At 45.5% G+C, this 25178-nt stretch overlaps 1 protein-coding gene across 3 annotated transcripts in view; it reads right to left on the bottom strand.

Moving 5' to 3' along the window:
• Positions 1-23731, bottom strand: part of RCAN3 (RCAN family member 3) — a 29775-nt gene extending 6044 nt beyond the window's left edge. The window contains exons 1-4 of one of the 3 annotated variants that reach the window (XM_053267961.1): positions 23401-23731; positions 13866-14115; positions 2999-3121; positions 884-1055 (exon numbers count right to left, since the gene is read on the bottom strand). In XM_053267961.1, the coding sequence (XP_053123936.1) occupies positions 884-1055; positions 2999-3121; positions 13866-14060 (490 nt within the window). In that variant the 5' untranslated portion in view covers positions 14061-14115; positions 23401-23731. Of the gene's footprint in view, positions 1-883; positions 1056-2998; positions 3173-13865; positions 14116-23400 lie in introns of all 3 variants that reach the window. The other 2 variants (XM_053267960.1, XM_053267959.1) reach the window with 2 other exon arrangements.
• Between the last annotated feature and the right edge of the window lie 1447 nt (positions 23732-25178).

Genomic DNA, 25178 nt, shown 5'->3' on the forward strand with positions numbered 1-25178 from the left:
CAAGCCTTGGGTTCATGTACACACCCCTCCGTAAACAAGGAGAGTGAAATCTTCTGTTTTCTTTTTTGACAAAATATTTGTTTCCCCCTTGCATGAAACTGTGGTTTATTGTAGCTCTATCTGGTTCACTGTAGCTCTATCTGGATCAATATCCTGGTTTGTTTTACTTAAGTTGAGTTGGAATAAACCACAGTCACCCAAGTTCATATGCCAAAGGGAACTATTTAATAAAAAGAGAAAGCTGCTACTTTCTCACTTCTCCTCTTGTGCACAGAGGGGAGGGGGGAGAATATGAGTTAGAGGCTGATAATCTAAAACTATGTAGAAATTTTAGAGGATAATCTGAACTAAGACATTTTCTTCACCTGCAAGTAACTCAAAATAAGCATCTCAAAATATAGCCAGGCCAAGGAAGTGGGTATTATTCTTTCAATATAAACAGGAGAGTTCACCCTCTGAAATAATTTTAAATGGTTAAATATATACAACCGTTAAAATAGGATTATATTCAGAATTTCTTCTTAAAAATACAAAACAAAAATTAAACCTTTCCCCCAGCATATTCTGTTGTAAAAAGTAATGCATTCAGCTAATTTCAAGGCAGGATTGTGTATGCAGAACTTGGTATCTGGAGGTCATCAGGAAGTATGACTTTATTTTGCATAAAACAACAAAAACTCTTCAAAATATATACTGGAATAGATCAGCAGCAAACATGGTGGACTACGAAGAACTAAGGGGAAAGGCACAAACCATACTTATATACTGGATGCCCACAGATACTTATTACTCACCCCAAACAATCAGGCAAGTGACTGCTAATATGTCTGTTTGCATCATGTTTTACTTAAAGCAGAGAAAGCAGGGAAGAAAACATTCCTACCAGGCCCCAGTTTGGAAACTGCACAGAGCAAGTCGTAGTTGATCATGGGCGTGGCATCTTCACTCTGCTTCCATCCTACTGGTGGGGACGCGGGTGGTGATATCAGGAACTGCTTCTCAGGTTGCGGGGGCAAGAGATAAGATTTGTCTCCCACATCACTGGGCATCTGGACCTGAAAGAGCAAACACACTCAACAGTAAAATAATGCCAGGGCACATTTTAAATCTCTCTTCTGTGACAAGGGAGAAGGGCATTCCCTTGTTATATTATTCCTAATTAATCTAGAAACAATCTTTTCCTAGATTATTCTAGCATCTCATCTATTCCGTCTGCAGAATTTGTCATTGAAACAGCTGTTTCACTTATAACTGCCTTATCACTGGATAAGGCATTTGGATCTTCACCAGAGTTCCTTCCGTTTCAGCCATTACAATTAAATACCGACTATGTACTTTGCAAAGCCACCTAATGACGCAGCGGGGAAATGACTTGCCTAGCAAGCCAGATAAGCAGTTCATAAGAACATAGGAAGCTGCCTTCTACCAAATCAGACCATTTCCCCATCTAGCTCAGTATTGTCTACACAGACTGGCAGCGGCTTCTCCAAGGTTGCAGGCAGGAGTCTCTCTCAGCCTTATCTGGAGATTCCAGGGAGGGAACTTGGGACCTTTTGCATGCAAGCAGGCAGGTGCTCTTGCCAGAGTGGCCCTGTCCACTAAGGGGAATATCTTACAGTACTCACATGTAGCCTGCCATTCAAATACAAACCAGAGTGGACCCTGCTTAGCAGAGGGGACAATTCATGCTTAAGAACATAAGAACAGCCCTGCTGGATCAGGCCACAAACCCATCCAGTCCAGCATCCTGTTCCCCACAGTGGCCCACCAGATGCCCCCGAGAAGCCCACAGGCAAGAGGTGAGGGCATGGCCTCTCTCCTGCTGTTACTCCCCTGCAATTGGTAATCAGAGGCATCTTGCCTCTGAGGCTGGAGGTGGCCTATAGCCACCAGACTAGTAGGCATTGATAGGCCTGTCCTCCATGAATTTGTCTAACCTTTTAAAATCATCCAAGCTTGTGGCCATCACCACTTCCTATGGCAGAGAATTCCATAGATTAATTACGTGCTGTGTGAAAAGGTACTTCTTTTTGTTCGTCCTAAATTTCCCAGTCTTCAGTTTCATGGGATGACCCCTGGTACTAGTGCTGTGAGAGGGGGAGAAAAATTTCTCCTTATCCATTCTCTCTACTCCATGCATAATTTTATACACCTCTATTATGTCCCCGCATAGCTGCCTCTTTTCCAGACTAAAAAGCCTCGGATGCTATAGCTTTGCGTCACAAGGAAGGTGCTCCAGGCCCCTGATAATCTTAGTTGCCCTCTTCTGCACCTTTTCCAGTTCTACAGTGCCCTTGTTAAGATACCAGAGCTGCACACACTACTCCAAATATGGCTACACCATAGATTTGTACAAGGACATTATAATATTAGCATTTTTATTTTCAATCCCCTTCTTAATGATCCCTAGTATGGAATTAGCCTTTTTTCACAGCTGCCGCGAAATGAGTTCTGAATTTAGAACATCCTCTCTCATCCCCTCAAATTGGCCCAGTTCTTCAGCCTCCAAGCCTGAGAAGCTCAGTTCCGGAGCGGGTGTATGGTCAGCATCCGTGAAGACAGATGCAAAGAACTCATTCAGCTTCTCTGCAATCTCCTTACCTTCCTTAATAATCCCTTTCACACCCTTATCAACTAAGGGTCCAACTGCCTCTCTGGCAGGTTTTCTGCTCCTGATATATTTATATAAGTTTTTGTTATTCCCCTTGACACTTCTAGCTACATGCTCTTCAAATTCTCTTTATGCAACCCTTATTGTCTCCTTGCATTTCTTTTGCCAGAGTTTGTGTCACCGCCTAGAGATTTCTATACTAGGCGGTATAAGGAAGTCTTCTTCCCTTTTATAGCTTTTCTGAATCCACGTGTTAGCCACGCTGGCATCCTCCTGAACTTGGTGGCACCTTTCCTCCTTCTTGGTATACATCTCATGCTCGCTACCACCAGACCAGCTCTCATCCTTCCTGAATCGCCTGGAGAAGAAATAAGGATGCCAACATACCTGGGCAAAATATAACTTTAGCTTTTTTCCATTGAAATCTGTCTCATGCAGTTCTATTCGTGCTCTCGCTGCGGCTTCGGGGTTGCTAAAGTTGATTCTGACTCTTCTAAAGCTTTTAAATAGCTGGAATGTAACATGAGCGTCATAAATTGAGAAGAGTGCTTCAAATCTTTCCTAAGGATAAAAAGAACATTTTTGGGTTACGTTTTTCTTTTTCTTTTACAACGCCTTGCTGTGGGCTCCCAACACAAAAAACTATCTGCGATGTTTAAGTACAGCTCCATCCCAGCAACTGTATTGGGCATCAGTAGAAAAACAAAGCAAACAGCCTCAAGTTTATGTACTCATTTCTTCTTGAATTTAACAGTTACACACATAAAAGAGCACATAATATAACATGCACAGAGAGCGCCTTCTAGTGGTAGCAACAAACGTTTTGGAGATAAAATCTCTTAGTAGCACATTTTAACCTGAGCCACATTTTCAGGCTCATCTGTGTTTCTTACAAGAGCTTGAAAAAGATTTTTCCTGTATATATTCTGTTGGTTCATTGGCCTCATGTGGAAGCCATCTTATAATATGCTGGCCAATGAACCATAAGAGAAATTCAATTCAATTCCTAGCACATGACAAGTTACAATGTGCTTTTAAATATATTTCAGAGTAAGCTGCCCTTTTGCAGAACAGTGAATCATAAGAATCTGCATTCGAAGCCATCTTTATTAGAAGTTTTCTCTTTGTATAGGCTTAACTGTGGTATTACTACAGACCATTCATACGGCACCTATAACCTGTGAATGGTTGTGATCACGGATCCACAAATTGAGGCTTCGCTCAGCGGCCAGCCACTATTCGTGGTCACCACGACTTCCCTCTCTTCCCACAGATCTTTTCCTGGCACACAGGCAGAGGGCTTAGGAGAGAAGCGGGTCTTCTCTCATTTGCAGTGGGAGATGGAGAGGGTAAGAAACAGGGGGACCCCTCTCCTCCTGCTTAGAAAGGGATTCCGGCCGTTTCTTACCTTCTGTCTGGCGAGGTGAGCTGTCCTCACCTCCAAGGACGGGGCAGTGAGAGGGCCCAAGGTGACAGAGACGGGTGGCAGCCGGGGGGAGAGAGACGAAGGAAAGACTGCCAACAGGCAGGGACTCAGCTCCAGTGGAGGAGGAGCAGAGCCCTGATAAGACCGAAGGAGAGGCATGGGAGAATAACATCAGCAGCCTGCATCCTGAAGGGAGGGGGTCTGAGCAGGAGGAAGGAAAAGGGGGAGAGGAATTGGCAACAGCTGTAAGGGGTAACCAATTACAGGGAATAAAGAGGGGCACTGGCCCCGTAACTGGGGGCGGGCAATGCATAGGCTGTGAGGAGCCAGCCAGGGATGAGAAGGAGGCTGGTGGAGAGTGTTCCCCCCCGCAACCCCCCGAGAGGGGCAGACACAAGGGACAAGCAGCCTGGGACAGAGGAGGCACAGGATGATGCTCCATCTCCTCCCTGTCCCTGCTTGGAGGCCGGTCCCGATAAGCCTAGCCAGGCTGGGTAGAGGAGACAAGGATGTGTAGGGATGTGTAGCCGGGCACCTTCTCAGAAACGAGACGTCTGGGGAGGAGATCTGCGTGGTGCTGCTGGTTTCCTGCTCACCAGAGGGCGGGGGGATTTGTGGATGCCTGGTTGCAATCCTGTCAGGCGGGCCACTATTCTTTCCTTTTTACAAATAAGCCACTGGAGTCAACTTCTAAGGCCATTCAGTGACTACCGATCTCAGTAAGCATTTGAATACAAGCCTAACCACTCTGCTGGGCTAGGTCCACTGGACCACACTGGTTAACATCTTTAAAGTAAAGTTGTGCCGTCAGGTCGGTGTCGACTCCTGGTGACCACAGAGCCCTGTGGTTGTCTTTGGTAGAATACAGGAGGGGTTGACCATTGCCATTTCCCGTGCAGTATGAGATGATGCCTTTCAGCATCTCTCTATATCGCTGCTGCCCGATAGAGGTGTTTTCCCATAGTCTGGGAAACATACCAGCGGGGATTCAAACCAGCAATCTCTTGCTCCCTAGGCAAGTTACTTCCCCACTGTGCCATTAACTGGTGGTTAACATCTTTACCAGCCCTTAAAAGAGCCCTCAAGACAAACTTTTTTAGCCAGGCTTTTAGTAATCTCTGAATGTTTTAAATTTTTAATTACTATTTAAACTGTTTAATTGTGGTAATTTGAATGTTTTAGATTTTAATTGTTTAATAGCTGGTTTTATTCTGTTTTTATTGTGTTTATTTTTGTAAACTGCCTAGGCCCTAGAGCCTTTGGAGTCAGGCGGTATATAAATTAAATTAATAAATAACACCTTTAAGTGTCATTCATATTTAGTAATTTTTTTTAAAAAAGTCAGCTATACTGAATTATACCCAGTTCTGACTGCACATCTGCTTGCTGAACAGGATGGCTTCCCATCTGTACCAATTTCCTCTTTCTAGAGTTGCTCCTGAAATTTTCTTTTGCATTTTTTCTCTAAGGCAGGCCTGCTCAACTTCAGCCTTCCTGCAGATGTTGGCCTACAACTCCCATAATTCCTGGCTATTGGCTACAGTGGCTGGGATTATGGGAGTTGTAGTCCAAAAACAGCTGGGGGGCCTAAGTTGAGCAGGCCTGCTCTAAGGGAATACTACAGTAGATACAACATTCTGAACATGCAAGTAGAAAAGTGGTTTAGAAATAAAATAAATACATTGATATGAGCCACCCTGAGCAGTACTGGAGGGGCAGGGTATACATATTTAATGATTAATTAAATAATCAGGAGGAAAAACCCCAATAAGAGACTGTATATGGGTATGTGACAAACAAGGTACTTGCCCTAAGACCCCGGAATCATTTGCTAGTTCCCCTGGAACGCTCAATGATACTATCAGATATTCTACAAAGAGCCAAGAGTTCACCTTGACCGATTGCTAAGTTAGTCAGGACCTTGTACCAGCAGCAGCACTTCCACCATTGACATGGTCAGGTGGGATGCATTCTAGGCCATTTCAGAAAAGCATTTTGGCACGCTCACTAAAATTGCTCCCTCCTTAGATGTGAGAAAAGGAGCCAGGCAGGTCATTTCGACAACAAGACAAATAGATCACTCTCAAAATGCACTAGGAGAATAGTACAATTTTCAGTTACGCTGACTTCATGGAATTCAATCGGACATCAACCCTTTGAATAAGCCCAGTATCACTGATGACCTTGTATTTCTGCCCACTGATGACTTAATAGGCGGCAAGGTTGATGAAGGCGACGGCGTTCTCTTAAATATCTCTGACCCAAGCCGTTTAGGGCTTTATAGGTAATAACCAGCCCTTTGTAGTTCTCCCAGAAACTTATTGGCAGCCAGTGCAGTTCTTTCAAAATGGGTGTAAAAGGATCTGTTTGGGCAACCACAGAGACCAACCTGGCTGCTGCATTCTGTACTAGCTGCAGTTTACGAACTGGGTACAAAGGCAGCCCAACATAATCTGTTTCTTTTAATATTGTAAACCGCTTTGGGTGCCTTTGTCAAGGCAGAAAGGCGGTATAAAGATGTAGTAAATAAATAAATAAAACAAGCTGACCTGGTGCAGAACATCTGCACCCCTAGTCCTCCCCCAGTGGCTGGCCGTTTGCCGGGCCACCGCTTCCCCCGCTGGTGGCCGGCCATTTGCTGGGCTGCCACTTCTCCCCTTGCCCCCCGCGGCTGGCTGGCCATTCACCGGACCGCTGTTTTTCCAACCCCCCGTGGCCGGCCTTCCGCCAGGCTGTCGCTTTTCCCTTGGTGGCTGGCCATCCCGTTGCTAATCAGCAGGAAGTACATTCCATAGTCCTGGGGCAACTAAAGAGAAGTTGCCACCAGACAAGTTGGCAGCACCTTCAGATGAACCTCCCCTGAAGATCGTAATAGGTGGCGGGGGTGGTGGGTTTCCATAACGAAGAAGGCGTTCCCTTAAATACCCTGGGCCAAAGCAGTTAAGGGCTTTAGAGGTAAAAACCAGCGCCTTGTATTAGAGGTAAAAACCAGCACCTTGTATTTTGCCCAGAAACCTATTGGTAGCTAGTGTAGTTCTTTAAAAACCAGAGTAATATGGCTGCTTTGGGGCGTCCCGGAGACCAATCTGGCAGCAGCATCCTGCACCAATTGCAGTTTCCGGACTATGTACAAAGGCAGCCCCAAATAGAGCGCACTGCAGGAGTCAAGCCTGGAGGTGACCAGCATGTGCACCCCGTCTTAAGGTCACTCACTTCCAGGAAAGGGCGCAGCTGGAGAATGAGCAACAGACAACTGCACAAGATTTAAATACCTTATAGCAGGGCTGCACATCTCTGGCTCTCCAGATGTTGCTGGACCACAGCTCCTATCATCCCAGACAACTGGCCACTGTGGCTGTGGATGGTGGGAGATGTAACCCAACAACAGCTGGGGATGGTGGGAGATGTAACCCAACAACAGTGGAACAAAGCATGCCCACCAGTACAGTACTGCGCCATTTCTAATGTCTACATATTATGCGGACACATCTTTAAAGACACATCTGTTCACCCAGGCTTTTAACTGATACTGTTTTGATTGTTTTTAATGTTGTTTTAGAATATTGTTTAAATTTTTTTTTTAATTGTTGTGTTTTAAATTTCTTGTTTTTGCTTTTAACTAATGTTTTAATGTTGTTTTTATCTTCTTGTAAACCGCCCAGAGACCTAAGTTTTGGGCGGTATAAAAAAATACGTAAAATAAACAATAAATTATACTAGCCTAGGCATGTGCGCTTTCAACACAGATATTGGGCTTCCTCACCTGCACTGGGAGCAGCAGCTGGTAAAGGCAAAGTTGACCTCATCATGAAGACCACATCCTGGCCTCACTCCCAGTCAAAGCTGGCACCTTTCTGGTGGCTGTGTCCTCTCCCCGCTCCTCCCGCCAGGAGTGTTATCCCATCAGCTATTACATAATTGCCCCTCCTCTCTCCAAGAGCTGTTAAGTAAGCTGCTTTAAAAGTTAGAGGCATTATCTGATTTATGACAGCACATTGCCAGCCCTACACAGACTGCTCACTGTGCATGTTTCGGTATAAGCATTTAAAAAATCAAACCACCCAAGGCCCACTCTTCCCCTTACCTTTTCTGGAGCAGGGGGGTCGAGGGAGGAGTGGCAGGGAAGCTTGGGCTTTCTTTCCCCATCTCCCTGAGCTGTATTTCCGAGATCAGGAATCTGAGCGCACACACCTATCACATATGCCCTTGCTAGGCTCACTGAGGCAAGGAAGTCCTCATTTGTGGACGCCTACGGCTACTCGCTGCCAAAAATAAACACCATCTTTCTCTATGAACCCTTTTTAGCCTCAGCACTCTGGCACAAAGGTCTTCCAAGGTCAGCACGGGGTGGAGGCACTGAGAATTGTAAGCCAAGAGAAATGCTGGCAATACAAAGAAGAAGAGAGCCTGGGATGTAGCTATGGCACCGTCTCCAGGCCCATTTGCTCCAGATGACCTTGTGCAGCAGAGGTACAATTTCATTCAGTTACCAAGTTTCTCAGAACATTGGAAAACGACCAGGCAGGGGCAGCTTAATTAATAGACGGGGCTTATGGGATAACATACTGGGCAGTTATCTGAGATGAGATAATATGGATTATAGGAAACAAAACCAAAATAATCTAAGCAAGTATCTGACAGTGAAACATTTGCAGATTCCCTTTATGCAGTGAGCCAGAAACAAACAAACAACTGCACAAGCTTTGCCTAGAAAGCAAAATGAGCTCTCATCTTTGCAGAGCGCACGGCAGAAAGAGAGACATCTTGCTACGATAGGGTCAGACTACCTGTCTCAGCTACAGGAAGGATGCTATGGCAAGCTAGAAACCCCAGGCCATGACAACTTTTGAAAAGCAATAGAACACCACAGTAGAACTGGAGAGCAAATGGAGCTCCTATTTATAGCCAATTGATACATTTTCTTCATGCTTAAAAGGAAGCTCTAATAATGTTTGCATTCACAGTACGACACAAGCCAAATTTGCGGCACAAAGGAGGGAGTTCTAAGGGACCCTGATGGGGATTTTGTTGTTGCTGCTCCTCTTGTTTTTAAGGTGGCTGCCACCTAATGGTGCAGCGGGGAAATGACTTGACTAGCAAGCCAGAGGCTGCCAGTTCAATCCCCGCTGGTATGTTTCCCAGACTATGAGAAACACTGATATCAGGCAGCAGTGATATAGGAAGATGCAGAAAGGCATCATCTCATACTGCACGGGAGGAGGCAATGGCAAACCCCTCCTGTATTCTACCAAAGACAACCACAGGGCTCTGTGGTCGCCAGGAGCCAACACCGACCAACGGCACACTTTACCTTTACTCAAAGTATAACCCCTTTGTAACCAGGGTTGACTCTCAGGCGTTGCAAAGGGTAGTGGGTGCTCCCCCCCAAAATATTTTCTGCTCCCCTATCCATCAGACTGCAACTTTAGGAACACAGGAAGCTGCCTTATATGGAGTCCAACCTCAGCACTGTCTACACTGACCGGCAGCAGCCACTTGCAGGCAGAGGTCTCTCCCAGCCCTACCTGGAGATGCTGCCAGGGAGTGAACTTGGGACCTTCTGCATGCAAGGATTCACTGAGCTACAGGCTACGGCCTCATCCCCTACCGGAAATATCTTACAGTGCTCACATGTAATCTCCCATCCAAATACAAGCCAGGGCAGACCCTGCTTAGCAAGGACTACAATCCATGCTTCCTACTGAAAGACAAGCTATACCGTGGTGAATCATATATTAAACAGAATCTAGAAGAGAAAAAGTGTTTTCCGTTTCCAAGATGTTTTGTTAAGACTTCCATCACACGAGGCATATTAAAGACTGGTACTTCACATGCTTGCTACAAGCAGATGATGTATTTTGTCAGCAATGCATATGATAAAAAATTAAACCTGAATTATTTCAGAAACACATTCAACCTCGCACAGAGCAGCTGTCATGGAAACACGCATGCCTATACATGATCTACCTTGCTTGATACTTGTTAGGACAATGAAAGCAACAGCTGTATTTCTGCTCTCTCTCAGCCTGAATAAAAACTGGTTCATTATTGAGAAAGAGGACAGAGAGGGAGAAGAACTTAACAGGGTTGTGGGAAAGCATACATCAGTATTTAAACTGTTTGGAAAGCTACAGGAACAGAGCTTGCTTTCTTGTTATTCAGCCTGGCAGAAAAGACTACTGACTTCATTCATTCATTCGATTTCTATACCGCCCTTCCAAAAATGGCTCAGGGTGGTTTACACAGAGAATAATAAATAAATAAGATGGACCCCTGTCCCCAAAGGGCTGACAATCTAAAAAGAAACGTAAGCCCGACACCAGCAACAGTCACTGGATGTACTGTGCTGGGGGTGGATAGGGCTCTCCCCCTGCTAAATAAAGAGAATTACCATATTAAAAATGTGCCTCTTTGCCAAGTTAGCAGACTTAAATGAAATCTGTAGCTTCATAGGAACACAGGAAGCTTCCATATACTGAGTCAGACCATGGGTTCATCTAGCACAGTATTGTCTACACAGACTGGCAGCGGCTTCTCCAAGGTTGCAGGCAGGAGTCTCTCTCAGTCCTATCTTGGAGATGCTGCCAGGGAGGGAACCTGAAACCTTCTGCTCTTCCCAGAGTGGCTCCATCCCCTAAGGGGAATGCTTCAACCTATTCTATTGAAAGTGAAAGTTCAAGGCACCTCAAGGGCCATCAAGCCAGTTGTCCCTGGAAAGATCTGTGTGGCTAGGGCTGAAAAGAACATTGGTGAGGGAGGAAAGCAGCCGGCCCCTTCCTGAAAGGAGTGACCATCCAGGACATCCACACACCTTACTGTAACTAAGCAATTAGTTCTAGTAGCCAACACTCATTTACTGTTCTTAAGTAAAAATAGCTTACTGTTCAGCTCAAGTAAATGAGCATGATGTAGTTCACGGAAGGAGAGCTGGTCTAGTGGTAGCAAGCATGAATTGTCCCCTTTGCTAAGCAGGGTCTGTATTGGTTTGCATTTGAATGGGAGACTGCATGTGTGACCTCTGTAGGATATTCCCTTTAGCGGATGGGGCCGCTCTGGGAAGAACATCTGCATACTTGCATGCATGCATGCAGAAGGTTCCAAGTTCTCTCCCTGGTATCTCCAGACAGGGCTGGGAAAGATTCCTGCATGCAACCTTGGAGATGCTGCTGCCAGTCTGTGAAGACAGCATTGAGCTGGATGGACCAATGGTCCAACTCAGCATATGGCAGCTTCCTATGACGTAAACGCACATCTCCTCCCAGTTTCTCTCTATGTCCACTTCTTTCCCTTTCTTCTCCCCTGTGGCAACTTTAGATTGCAAGTCCGCTGCAACAGGGACTGGTCTTCCCACCACTTGAAAATAGTAGCAGCCCGTGCCGATGAGCTGAAAGGGTGGAAAATGAGCGGCAGCCACTGTGGTACCAGCAGCCCCTCCCTCCCTCCCTTCTGGCCCTAACCAGTTATAACCGAGCTGTGCGGGCTGGTCATTCACCTGGTAGTGGAGCAAAATCCCCAGCCCCTTGAACGGCCAAGGTTGGGATCTCCCTCCCTTACCAGATCAATAACTGCATGGCTCAGTTATACTTGGGCTGGGGCCAGAAGGCAGCAAGAGAGTGGTTGTCTGAACCAACACAACTGCAGCTCATTTTCTGCCCCTCCCGCTCATTAGCATGGGCTGCTATTGCTTGGACAGTATATGAAAATATTCTAAACAGAACAAATATTTTAGTGCATTCTGTGTACTAAAAACACAGACTTTGGGAGAATGCTGTTGAAGCTGATCCTTTTGAGTTAAGTGTGTCACTAGTTCCTCCAGCCTTATAAAAATGGAGTTTGGGGGGGTGGGGTGGGGACTGGAAAGAGAAGGAGAAAAGAGAAGCTTAACCCCCAAACTTGTATGAAATTCAAACTAATCACCTCTACATTAGTATGGCAGCAGACCTCTCAGAACACTGCTTGTAGAAGTGAACTGGCCATCCTTGTTAGGCACAGAAGATGAACAAGTTGTTCTAGTAAGAACTAACCTGCCTACTTTCCTTTCACTATCATCTTAATCGGTAATTACCATCTTCACAAGTTAGCTCAGTTCAGCCTTAAACATCCACACATCCACCATTTTGAACTGGGGTGGATGACATCATCACAAACTACACCATTGAGGTGTCCCAATGTATTACTCACTACAACTGTACCAAATTTGGTTCAAATATGGTAGGCACCCCACAAGTTAGCCCACTTGTGCCTCAACCACGCGTCCACCATCTTGAATCAGGGTGGATGACATTACAAACTACGACCTTGAGCCGTCCTTATGGGTCCCTACACCTGTAGCAAATTTGGTCCAATTTTAGCCCACGTGCCTCGAACATGTATATATCGTCCATCTTAAATTGGGGTTGCTGACATAATGTGTCCCTAGAACTGTATCCAATTTGGTTCATATTGGTCCAGGGACTGCATAGGTGATGTCAGCCACTGACATTTGTCAGCCACTGTCATTTGTCAGTCTAGGTCATGCCAATTAAAATTCTTGATTTTCATAGCAATATTTAGCCATCCTCACTAGGTGTGCACAAATCGATTTTTGCTATTTGATTCGACCTCAAATCAAATCATCAAAACAACTGGCCACTGCATTTGGTGAATTGAATAGAAAATTTATTTCCCCCAAAATCATGATTCACCCATAGGGAATAATGGGGAACTTGAATCACCCCATTGTTCCCCATAAGTAGGTCCCAGGGACACCAAAGTGGCTTGGGTGGTGGGACATGATGAGTGCTACCTACCACCCAAGCCACAAAAGAGATGGGTTAGCAGGTGATTTAAAAAAACATTTTTAAACTTTCTTTAAAAAACCCAAATCCCATAGGATCCTATGGAAGAGAAACACTGAACACAGAAACATAGAAAGTTGCCTTATATTGAGTCAGATTACTGGTCCATCTAGCTCAGTATTGTCTATACAGATTGGCAGCAGCTTCTCCAAGGTTGCAGGCAAATGTCTCTCTCAGCCCTGTCCTGGAGATGCCAGGGAGGGACTTGGAATCTTCTGCTTGCAAGCAGGCAGGTAAGAACATAAGAACAGCCCTGCTGGATCAGGCCCAAGGCCCATCTAGTCCAGCATCCTGTTTCGCACAGTGGCCCACCAGGTGCCATGAACATAGGATGCTGCCATATACTGAGTCAGACCATTGCTCCATCTAGCTCAGTATTGTCTTCACAGACTGGCATTGGCTTCTCCTAGGTTGCAGGCAGGAACCTCTCTCAGCCCTATCCTGGAGATGCTGCCAGGGAGGGAACATGGAACCTAGATGCTCTTCCCAGAGCGGCTCCATCTCCTGAGGGGAATATCTTACAGTGCTCACACATCAAGTCTCCCTTCCATATGCAATCAGGGTGGACCCTGCTTAGCTATGGGGACAAGTCATGCTTGCTACCACAAGACCAGCTCTCCTCTCGTATGAGGCGATCTCCCCAGAGGGGAATCTTTTGCAGTGCTCACACATGTAGTCTCCCATTCCATTGCAACCAGGGCAGACCCTGCTTCAAAAAGGGGACAATTAATGCTTGCTCCCACAAGACCAGCTCTCCTTCCTGTCCCAGACAGCTATCAGAAACTAAGCAAAAGCTTGCAATAATACCAGACACATTTTCTGTGCTGTTACCTTTCTGCATAATCTCTTCTAGTAACATACTCTGCTGCTTTACATGAAAAAATTGCCATCCACATGATCTTCCTGTATAAGGCATGCTGTTTAGTCACTTTACACCCATTTTAAGATATCAGCATGCGTTTTCTATGTGTGTCTTTGCATAGCCCCTTACTTTTTGCTCTTGAACTTCAAACACTGCTTCGTGCACACTGCAAGCAAAGAGCGAGGTAGGCAGATCGCTTAAGTCCATCATCTCTTCCAAGTCGTCTTCATTTTCTCCAAATATCATTTCTTCTTCCTCTTCCAGGTCACTGCTGTAGAGATCTGACTGGCTGTCACTCCAGGCCTTCACTGTATCTCTAATCATTGTTACTCACAGCTGTTCGCGTTCCTTGTACTCCAGGCTCGTGAGAGGAGCCTTTCTAGTGAGAACACACACAAAATTGGATTATAAGACACACATATATCACAACTGACTCAGTGCCGCCGTTTTTAAATGATTAGTCATTATGTGTAAGAAGCTATATATGAAGATTGAATCTGTGTGGCTGGAAAGTTATTCTTAAGGAGGAGTCATCTCTGCAGCTATGAATGATAAGCCTCAAACACACAGTATTTCGTAACTAGGATGGCCAGAACATGGCTCGTGATCAGCTGAAATAAACTAATTCTATTTAAAACATTGATGCAACACCCTCCTCTGACTTGCCTCCAAAAATTAAATACTCAACGTAAAAAGATGAAATGTATATCACCACTGGATACCAAATCCAGACAAAATCACATTTTAATCCCTACAGGGTTGCTTAAATAAAAAGGAGATCAAGAATGAGCAGTTGTGAGCTTAGGAACATAGGAAGCTGCCATATACTGAATCAGGCCATGGGGCCATCTAGCTCAGTATTGTCTTCACAGACTGGCAGCAGCTTCTCCAAGGTTGCAGGCAGGAATCTCTCTCAGCCCTATCTTGGAGATGCTGCCAGGGAGGGAACTTGGAATCTTCTGCTCTTCCCAGAGCGGCTCCATCCACTGAGGGGAATATCTTCCAGTGCTCACACATCAAGTCTCCCATTCAAGTGCAACCAGGTCAGACCCTGCTTAGCTAAGGGGACAGGCCATGCTTGCTACCACCAGACCAGCTCTCCTCTTCTCTCCTGGCAAGGCAACCAGGTCAGTGTTCACCTGTCAGCCCCACCCTGTCTCAAGCGGGGGCATGGTGGGTGCTGGTGAGTTTATTCAATTACCTCCACATTCTGCTTCCACCCATTCCACCCATTCTACTGCCTCCACATTCTGCAGGCAGGTGGGGAAACAGGCGAGTGGGAAGCAAACCTTTGACGTTGGCACTCCGTGAGCAAAGTTTCTTGTGGTTCATACGATCAGAGAAGTGTCACCGTTCAAAAAAGAAAACCCAATAATGCAATGAGCACTGAGATCTGTACACATAGTGAGTGCAAAACCAACAGATCGCAAGTTCCCAACGATGCTTAAACAAATTTAATATACCATCATAATACCAGAGTGCTCATAGATGGTCATTATCAGGCACCTATGTTCAGAACCAGGAAGTCACTTGCTAGAAATTGCCAGGACTTGCCCCTCCCAACTTTGGCTTTAGAATTCTCAGTGGGTAGATTCAGTTATATTCTTAACTAACTTTCCCTTAGTTATTTTTCCTGTTATTATGGGAGTTTCGAACAACAATTACTCAAATATCACTTGATGTTTTTCAAACCTACTCACCTCTCCCAGTAGAGCTTCTACACGCAGGCCTGCTCGACTTTGCCCCCCCCCAGCTGTTTTTTGACTACAACTCCCATAATCCCCAGCCACAGTGGCCAATAGTCAGGGGTTATGGGTGTTGTAGGCCAACATCTGCAGGAGGACCAAAGCTGAGCAGCCCTGTTCTATAGCAAGGGAACCACAGAACCAGAGACACCATTGTAAATACACAGTGGTAAAATTTTCCTCCATGGATGTTGGCACTCAACATAGGCACATGGGAAGCTGCCATATACTAAGTCAGACCATTGGTCTCTCTAGCTCAGTATTGTCTTCACAGATTGGCAGTGGCTTCTCCAAGGTTGCAGGCAAGAATCTCTCACAGCCCTCTCTTGGAGATGCTGCCAGGGAGGGAACTTGGAACCTTCTGCTCTTCTCAGAGCGGCTCCATCCCCTGAGGGGAATCTCTTACAGTGCTAGTCTCCCATTCATATGCAACCAGGGTGGACCCTGCTTAGCTAAGGGGACAAGTCATGCTTGCTACCACAGCACCAGCTCTCCTCTCTCCACTCACAAGCCAGTGGCCAAACAACATTTCTCTGGGTCTGGTACAAGTTTTTAACACAGACTCCTCCTCATGAAAGACCTGGTCTGTTGTTTTTTAATTAAAACAAAAAAGAAAGGAAGATGGATTGGTGTCTTTAGAGCAGGGATTCCCAACCTATGGTACTCCAGATGTTGCCCAACTACCACTCCCATCACCAATAAAGTGTAGCTGTGGATGATGGGAGCTGAAGTTCAACCACATCTGAAGTACCACAGGTTGGGAATCCCTTCTTTAGAGCAACTTTTCCAGTCCTCATTCCAAGGGTAAAGAGAAATGGTCACTGCCAGCTGCTGGGAAAAACACCATTGTTGTGAAGCAAATAGTGGTGGCAGCACAAAGAAAAGAGAGCAGTTTCTGGGGGCCTTGCATCCCCTAACTTTATAACGCCCTAAGCAAATCCTAGCTGTGCACTCTCTTTGGTTAGGGGTGTATTCTCTGGAGAGAACTTTCGACTCAGCTCTAGTACTTACTGGGTAAAATAGTTTCTCTATTAGAAGGAAAGTAAGCATCCATGCTGTTGGATTGGCAGAGTGATAAATATTCAAAATTTGAGAACTGAACAAGCTGCAAATTTCAGGTTGTTAAAGCATAAAATAGCAGTACAAGATCACTTATATGGACTCCATGGATGATCCTTTGAGACAGAGGATGACATCTTTTTTGTTTTTAACCTGCTAGTCCCTGGATCGAGTAGTAAGCTCACAATAAAATGCATGACTTACTGTGTCATATACAGTTCTTAACCTCGGAAGTAAAGTGTTTTTCCTCAAAGTTCTTTTTCACATAGAAAAGCAGCCTTAAATTCAATCTGTTTAACTGATGGCCATTACTCAGTTTTAAGCAATATAAGTGTAGGCTTTTAAGATTTAAGCTTGTATTAAAAATTCAGATTTCATTTTAAACTACTTGGGGTTTTTAAAAAATGAGACACAATGACTATAACTGAAATCAAAACTTTGAATTAAAAAAAAACCTGATTCCACCCCCCACCCCCAACTTAAAAGCAGTTTTCATAGCCTCAGCTATGTAAGTAAATGAAATACTCAGTACTGTTTACACACACTCACACTCTGACTGAATATTATATACTTAGGTACAAAATGAAATTTTACTGGGGGCAGGGGAACAGCCCACCATCCGTCAGTCCTTGAAACATTTGCTATTCAGCCAATTGCCTTTTTTTTTTTAAGCTCTTAAAATGTGAAGAACATTACACAGATCGGTACAGAAACACTTAATGTTTATATGTTCAGTAATTAAGTCTATTTACAACAGTGTTTGGTATTATCAGCATAAAATTGTTTGCAGAATTCCTGTTAAGTCAACTTTCAGTAACATTCTGTCAGCTTGGGTATCCAAGGAATCTGTTTGTGTAGGGGAAACAATTTCATAAATAAATATATTCAACTACTCAGTTAATATTTCCATCAGTGCATGACCAGTCAAAAATGGCCGTGTTTGCTCTCATAAATCACATCAGCACCATCTTCTCTAGAAGCAACTCCAAAATGAAGCTAAATAAAAGATGTATATTCCAGCACACACACACAAATTTGGCTGAATTCCACATCAGTCTGGATAGGTACTTAAGGGCCAATTCATTCATTCTCTTTCTCTCTCACACATGGGAGCCAGTGTGGTGTAGTGGTTAGAGTCCTGGACTAGGACTGGGGAGACCCGAGTTCAAATACCCATTCAGCCATGATACTTGCTGGGTGACTCTGGACCAGTAACTTCTCTCTCAGCCTAACCTACTTCACAGGGTTGTTGTGAAAGAGAAACTTAAGTATGTAGTACACCGCTCTGGGCTCCTTGGAGGAGGAGCAGGATATAAATGTAATAATAATAATAATAATAATAATAATAATAATAGTTATCAGCACACCAACAACTGAGCCTGTAGCAAAGGTTCACAACATTCTCAACCTCAAAAACCTCTTTCAGACCAAGCATGGTTTTCCCCCCACTTTATTGCCTGAACTGTGTTCTCCCCTCGGCCACATCAGAAGCTTCCCTGCATGTTCTTGCTGACTTTTCTGGATTAGTTAGCAAATGGGCTTGACTACTGTAGTGCACTCTACATGGGGCTGCCTTTGTACGTAGTTTGGAAACTACAATTTGTACAGAATACGGCAGCCAGATTGGTCTCTGGGGTAACCCGGAGAGACCATATTACGCCTGTTTTGAAACAATTGCACTGGCTGCCGATATGTTTCTGGGCAAAATACAAAGTGCTGGTTATTACCTATAAGGCCCTTAACAGCTTAGGTCCAGGGTATTTAAGAGAGCGCCTTCTCTGTCGTGAACCCTGTTGCCTATTAAGGTCATCTGGAGAGGTCCGACTATGGGTGCTGCAAACTCGTTTGGTGGCAACTAGGGATTCCAGAGCTTTGGAATGTGCTCCCTGCTGAAATAAGAGCATCTCCTTCTCTGTTTGCTTTTAGGAGGACCCTGAAGACGTACTTGTTTCCCCAGGCCTTCAACTGAGATTCGATTTTTAAATCTTAATGTTTTTATCTATGGTTTTTATCTTTTTTATGAATTTTAAATGTGCTATATTTTATGTTTTAATTCTGTACACTGCCTAGAGATTTTTTATACTAGGCAGTATAGAAATACAATAAATAAATAACTAAAAAATAAATAAATAAGCTAGCCAAAACAGAAGTAGAGGCATGCCTACATTACAAGTTCTCATCTCAGTCTGGACTAGCTCTGGCATTCAGTCTTCCTCCTTCCCTGCCCATTGGGAGGTAGGCAGTCAGTGACAGTACAGGCATGCCTCAGTGCGAAAGGAAGAGCACAGCATGTGCTAGTTCATCCTCTGAGCAGGAAAATAGATCTGCCTGGCTGGGCAATCAGATACCCATGATTTTTCCAGCTTGGTCAGGTATGGTTGAAGGAGGCAAAATTAGGGATTCTGGTAGCACCTAATGGCACAGCGGGGAAGTAACCTGCCTAGGGAGCAAGAGGTTGCTGGTTCGAATCCCCGCTTGTATGTCTCCCAGACTATGGGAAACATCTATATTGGGCAGCAGCGATATCCATCTAGCTCAGTATTGTCCACACCACGGTTTTTTAACCTTGGGCCCCCAGATGTTGTTGGACTACAACTCCCATCATCCTCAGCCACAAAAGCCATGTCTGGGGATGATGGGAGTTTTAGTACAACAACATCTGGGGGCCCAAGGTTAAGGAACCCTGGTCCACACTGGCTGGCAGGAGCTCTCCAGGGTTTCAGACAGGGGTCCAGCGTTCTCTCTAACAGGGATTCTCAGATGTTGTTGACTACAACTCCCATAATCTCTAAGCAAAAGCAATTGGAGCTGGGGATTCTGGGAGTTGTAGTCAACATCTGGGAATCCCTGCTAGAGGGGGCACTGAAGGAGTCTTTCACAGTCCTAACTGGAGATGCTGCCAGGGAGAGAACCTGGGACCTTCTGCATGCAAAGCAGATGCTCTACCACTGAGCTATGACCCCATTCCCATGAATCCTCTAGGGACTCAGTTCTAGACATAAAAATAGGTCAGAACTGTTGAAAAAGGTGCAATGTGTCAAAACCAAACCAAACCAAACACAAAACAAAACTAACATTCCTTGAGCCTGCCAATAAAAGCTAAAGAGAACCTGAGGGTCATCATTCAATAGTTAGACCTGAAGTCATTCATGACCATTCTGGAAACCGAGTGCCTGCAGGTGAAATTAGACATTCATCAGAATGAGTGCTAACGAACTATGCTTCTAAGTGGAAGTGCTACACTCTTAAAAAAAAAAAAAAGCCAGGGTGCGGAGGTAAGCTCATGATTGGGAGTGGGACCACTGTATTCAGAGACAGGGAAGAGATCCTTCATGCTATTTTTCTTCCAAAAATCCATCTCTCAAAGCAGTTAGAATTTCAGTTTGTAAAATGAGTGGCAGAGCAAGAAAGAATTTGCAGTTGCTCACCACCAGAGACTGTAGATGTGCAAAAGGCATCCAGTTGTCAAGGATCACAACAAAAACTCCCCTGCAAATTAGACTATTTTGTATTAAACACAAAACTCAGTGCGGTGTGTGTAGAAAACTGTCATCTTTTAGTGAAGAATTCTAGAAGACCCTAATATAGCTTTAAATTAAGTGGGAGGGGCCGCTGATGAAGAGCCGCACACACAGAAACGGGAACAATTTGCTTAAAGGATCAGGGCTATGATTAAAGCGCAGTATGTTCTGCAGCCCTCTTTCCTTTACAATCAACTACAAAGTAACAATTCTAGCATAAACACCCTTAATAGAGGGAAAATGACGATCTATCCAAAAAATCTACAATGCAGCAAAATACTCTGTGTTATCCCACTAAAAGGAGGCTACGGAGCAGAACAGCAGCTTCCTGCTTCGTAGATTGCTGAACAGGGATGACATAAGTAACCTCAAACGACCTCTGCTTCAGTTTTTCCATCTACCAACAGAAAACAATAGACTGACAACTGGAAGGTTCTTCATGAGAACCACGACCCATAACAGGATATAAATTGGCTCATGATGCCTTAGTCAGTTATGTATTAGATTATCAGAATGAACACAGTGAAACAGGAAACTGGAATTTTAGTATTAGTTTGCCAATTGGCCATAATATTTTTACAGCAAAGAACTGTAAACTGACAAAGCTGCCTAGAGTTAAGGGCTGATTATGAGAAGTTAAATTAAAGGTAATAACTCACACAAGAATATTCTGAAATGGAAGTGATTCACACCTCTGTGAAAAATTAGGAGGGATAAAATACACAAAAGAGTTTCGAAATGAACACGATTCACACTAATTAAGAATCAAGACCATAAAGGAAATACAATAGATTATTTATTTTCCATATTGCAGTAAAGTAAAGTGTGCTGTCGAGGTGGTGTCAACTCCTGGCGACCACAGAGCCCTGTGGTTGTCTTTGCAGTAAGCAGACTTAAAAAATAAATAAAAAGCACTGACATTGTGGTATTCATGTGTTCAGATATTGTGAGCAATAGCATGGTTACAAATGATCTTTAATAACTGTATCATAATTCAATAAGCTTCTGCAATCTAAGATGTATTAAGAACTACTTTTTTAGACTTAAATGGCAGGAGAGTAATTGTATTATTTATTTTAAATTTGACGGCTTAACATTCAGACTGCAGAGGCCATTATGAACAGGACGATGCTTAACATCACAGGGAAAGCTTTCCTGAAGTTGTATTCTAGAAAAAACTAAACCTTACATTACTCGTAAAGATGATAACAAAAAGGAATAATAAAAATATATTTTAGCAGCAACAGTCTCTTGTCAAGCATTTCCCCAGAGTATATCTTCCTCCTATTTGCTTTACTAGGGGTTAAACGTGTAGTTTTCAGACATTAATAGTGAGAAAATTAAAAGAAAATGAGGTAGAGGGAAGAGAGATAAATGCAAACCATTCCAAACTGGAGAGGTTGGCAGACTTAACCTATCAGCACTTTCCCTCAAATTCATGACTCTAGGAAGTAAGATTTGTAAGCTGATGAAGTTGCACAAGATCTCTCTCTCTCTCTCAAATTCACTGCTATATTATATTACTAGTGGAAATTTACCCAAACCTTAAACCACAAGGACAGAGACTTTGACACATGAATGCAAATAGCTTGATGTGGATCTATTCCATTTTCCACTCTAAAGCAAGCCTCTTGAATCCTCAAGGAGGCCACACAGAGAGATGAAATGGCTTTGCAAATGCTGTGTGTCATACTTTGGTATGTTGACAGCCACTCCCCACCCATTTCCACCAAGAACTATACATTCTGATTGAGAATCTCTCATGTCTTCTTTAATGGAAGGTACACCAGCCACCCCCCCACCCCCTTGGGATGAGAAAAGGTGTAGCACCACTCTGCTAGGCCATACAGAACAGTGGCCATAGGGAAGAGAGAAAGGTTAAGTCGACAAGGAACGTGGACAGGCATTTTAAGAATAATGGCAACCAGGCAGGTCCACATGGTGATGGAAGGCCAATAAAAATAAACGAAAGGCTTCTGAAAATTGGCATAGGTGACAGGAGGATGGGGCTTGCTTGCTCTGCAGAGGACAAGGCCAGAAATGAGCAATAAGGAATAGCAAGGCTGTAAATGTCAAGGGAAGGGGAGAGGAGAACTGAAAAGAAAAGGTGGGGTGATAATAGATGTCTGCAAACAGGCAGGGCAAGTTTGCTTTAGAGGCAGAAAGAGATGTGTGGCGGAAGTGAAAACAGGAAAACACACACACAAAAAGGGTCTTGGACAACTGCGGAAGGCGGGGGGGAGAAGGGAATAGGTCCTGGAGCTCGGGAAGAAGGGGCATTGCTAAGACACCCATTTAGGAGACAGGCAGGAGCAGGTCCCTGCAAGGTGAAAGCCCAGAAGAGGGGAAAGGTGAAAGGAACACATCCCTCTCTACACAGGATAGGGTAACAGGTCTGGCAATGCAGGAGACCCCCCAATGCACAAGTAATGGCCAGGGGGGGCACCCACTATGCAATGGAAAAGTAGGGCTCAGTAAGGTAACAACAGGTTTTAGTATGGAGAATGAAAAGGATTGGAAGATCCAAAGACAGCAGGTCTACTGGGGAAAATACCCATATTGATCAAAACAGAAGACATCGTGAATTTAAGATGATCCCCTTAAAAAAAAGAGAGATTACCCAAGAGAAATGGGGAGGGGGGGGTTAAGGCAGAAACACACACACACACACACACACACCCATTTCTAACATCAAAGAACTTAGGGGGAAACCTAGCCTGGTACCCAGGTAAACACAGTAAGCAGAGAACTGCAAAAAGATGAAAGAGGACGTGGAGGACAGAATGCCCTTCCAGAGGGCGAGCAAGGCAAACAGCCTGGGAAATGGGCGACTTGAGCCTGTGCAGAGAGAAACGGGCCCTTGAGCTGGGCCGGTGTGTGCCCCGAACAAGAGCCCTGCAGCTCGATGGGATCAAGAGGTCCCTCGAGCCCAGCATCCTGTTTCCAACAGCCAGCCACTCAGAAGCTCCCAAGCAGGGCACCACTAAGGCGAATGGTGGCTTCTCCCTGCTGCTCCCGTCCCCGCCAAAATTCGGATACACTGCCCCGACACATGGAGGTTCCATTTTTTCATTCTTTCTTTTGCACTTAGCAACGTGTCCTCGGGACAATAGGGACGGAGGGAAGAAGGGGGGAGAGTTGAAAGAGAAGCAAGGGGGGGAGTCTTAGAAGGAAGCCAGGGTTGCAATGCGGGGATGAGAGAGAAGTCGACACAGATCCCCCCCCCCACCCAGGGAGGACAACCAAGGGCGAGGGAGCCGCACGCCGCCTGGGGACCACAGAGGGAGGCAGGAGCGTGGCAGAGCCGGCTTCCTCGCTCCCTCCAGCCCCCTCACTCACCGCCCCTTCCGCGTCAGGATCAGCCCCTGCAGAAGAGCCAGGCTGCAGAGCACGCACGGCGACAGGGCTAGGGTTGCTGCTGTTGCTGCGGCGCCTCCAAGAGCCCCGCCCCCTCGCGCTTCGTTCCTTCCTTGACGGAGCGGACGGACGGCTGGGCGGAGGCGCGCGTACACACAAGCGCGCCCTCCCCTGTGCGCGCGACCGCCCGCCCGCTCCCGTCCCTTGGGTTGCTGCCCTCTCGGCGCCAGTGACCCGGATGGAGCGGGGGGGGCGTGGAGACAGTGGCCACGGGCTCGCGCCCCCTTCCCCGGCCCGCAGGCCCCCCTTGCCCTCTGTGGTTGGCGGGCAAGGTCACGTGGGGCTTGAGGCGGGCGTGTCTCCCTTTCACACCCCCACTGAGGGGAAACGAGGGCGGGCGGGGCGAGGGAGAAGGGACCCCGTAGCCACTGTTCGCTCCGCTCTCTAACAGCGGTTGCCAGATGTTTTTCACTACAACTCCCGGCATCCCCAGCTGCAGTGGCCTTTGGATGGGGATTCTGGGAGTTGTAGTCAACAAAGTCTGGGGACCCCCGCTGGAGGCCACACAGGGCCACCACCCCTCTCCTTTCGCCTCAAGAGAGGAGAGCAGCAGCATGGAAGGGGGCTGGCTGCTCTGCTTCTCAAGGGGTTGGCCAAAACACGTCAGCGTTACCCTTTTCCAACGTGGAAAATAGGCAAAGACGTCTTAACGTCTAAGAGAAGAGAGAGACCATGGTTTTCTTCTGCTCCTGATTGGGGCGTGCGTTTTTCCTGGGCTAGAGCCGACTTGGACAGAAAGATTAAGTTAATTCAGAATAATAAAGTGTTGGCCTGCAGGTTTTCAAACAGCTGCTGGAGGCCACCTGCTGCCAGGGATGCCATAGGAGGTGTCTGCCCTGGGCAGGGGGTTGGACAAACCACCTCGAAGGTCCCTTCCAGCTCTGGCATTATCTGACCAGGTACCTGACACAACAGGCTCTTGTCCTCAAAAGCTTCTACCACCATGAAGCTTGGTTTTAAAGAAGATTCCTTGTCTTTGCCGCAACAGATGTATGCCAGTCCTTTGGAAGTGGTCTCCATGAGAACAGAGTCCCATCCTCACAGTGGAATGGGCTTTGTGACTAGCTAGCCTTAATCTTGTTCACACATCTGATACTTAACCTGTGGAGTAAACACTCAGACAACCACAATGCTTTGTTGAGAATGTGGGCTGTGTGAAGCAGTGCAGCCAAAGTCCAGTGAGTGGCCGCTTTTCTGCCAGATCCCCACCCCACACAGTGCAACCCACACACTGGCAATATGGTCCTATTTGCAAGGGTTGCTGGAAATGGCCTTTGGCATGGCACGGGACACGGAGGCTGAGACACAAGGTGGGCTTCTGCTGAAGGAACCTTGATTGCCATCCTTCAAACCTATTGCCATTTGCTTGCATCCTTCTTCAAATGCAGCACCCAGCACTGGAAACCATAATCCAGGGGCAGTGTCCAAATACCATTCATTGGTATCCAAATACAGATCATAAGAAAAAGATAAGGCACTGTTCTTGTTGAGGATATAATCCACTTTACATGGAAAGCAAAGATAAACTTCAAAAGGCTGCTTCTAAGGTTTAGGATTGCCACCTGAAGTGTTTCAAAACAAGGAAAACATTGTAAGACCACACACAATTACCGTAAAAATCACGCACATCATGCACACTCCATCTTATGAATTGGAAAAGTCTGTCACATACACAGCATTGAAATTTCAAAGCATTATAT

Source organism: Hemicordylus capensis, chromosome 7 (assembly GCF_027244095.1).
Source record: "Hemicordylus capensis ecotype Gifberg chromosome 7, rHemCap1.1.pri, whole genome shotgun sequence".
Taxonomy (NCBI): domain Eukaryota; kingdom Metazoa; phylum Chordata; class Lepidosauria; order Squamata; family Cordylidae; genus Hemicordylus; species Hemicordylus capensis.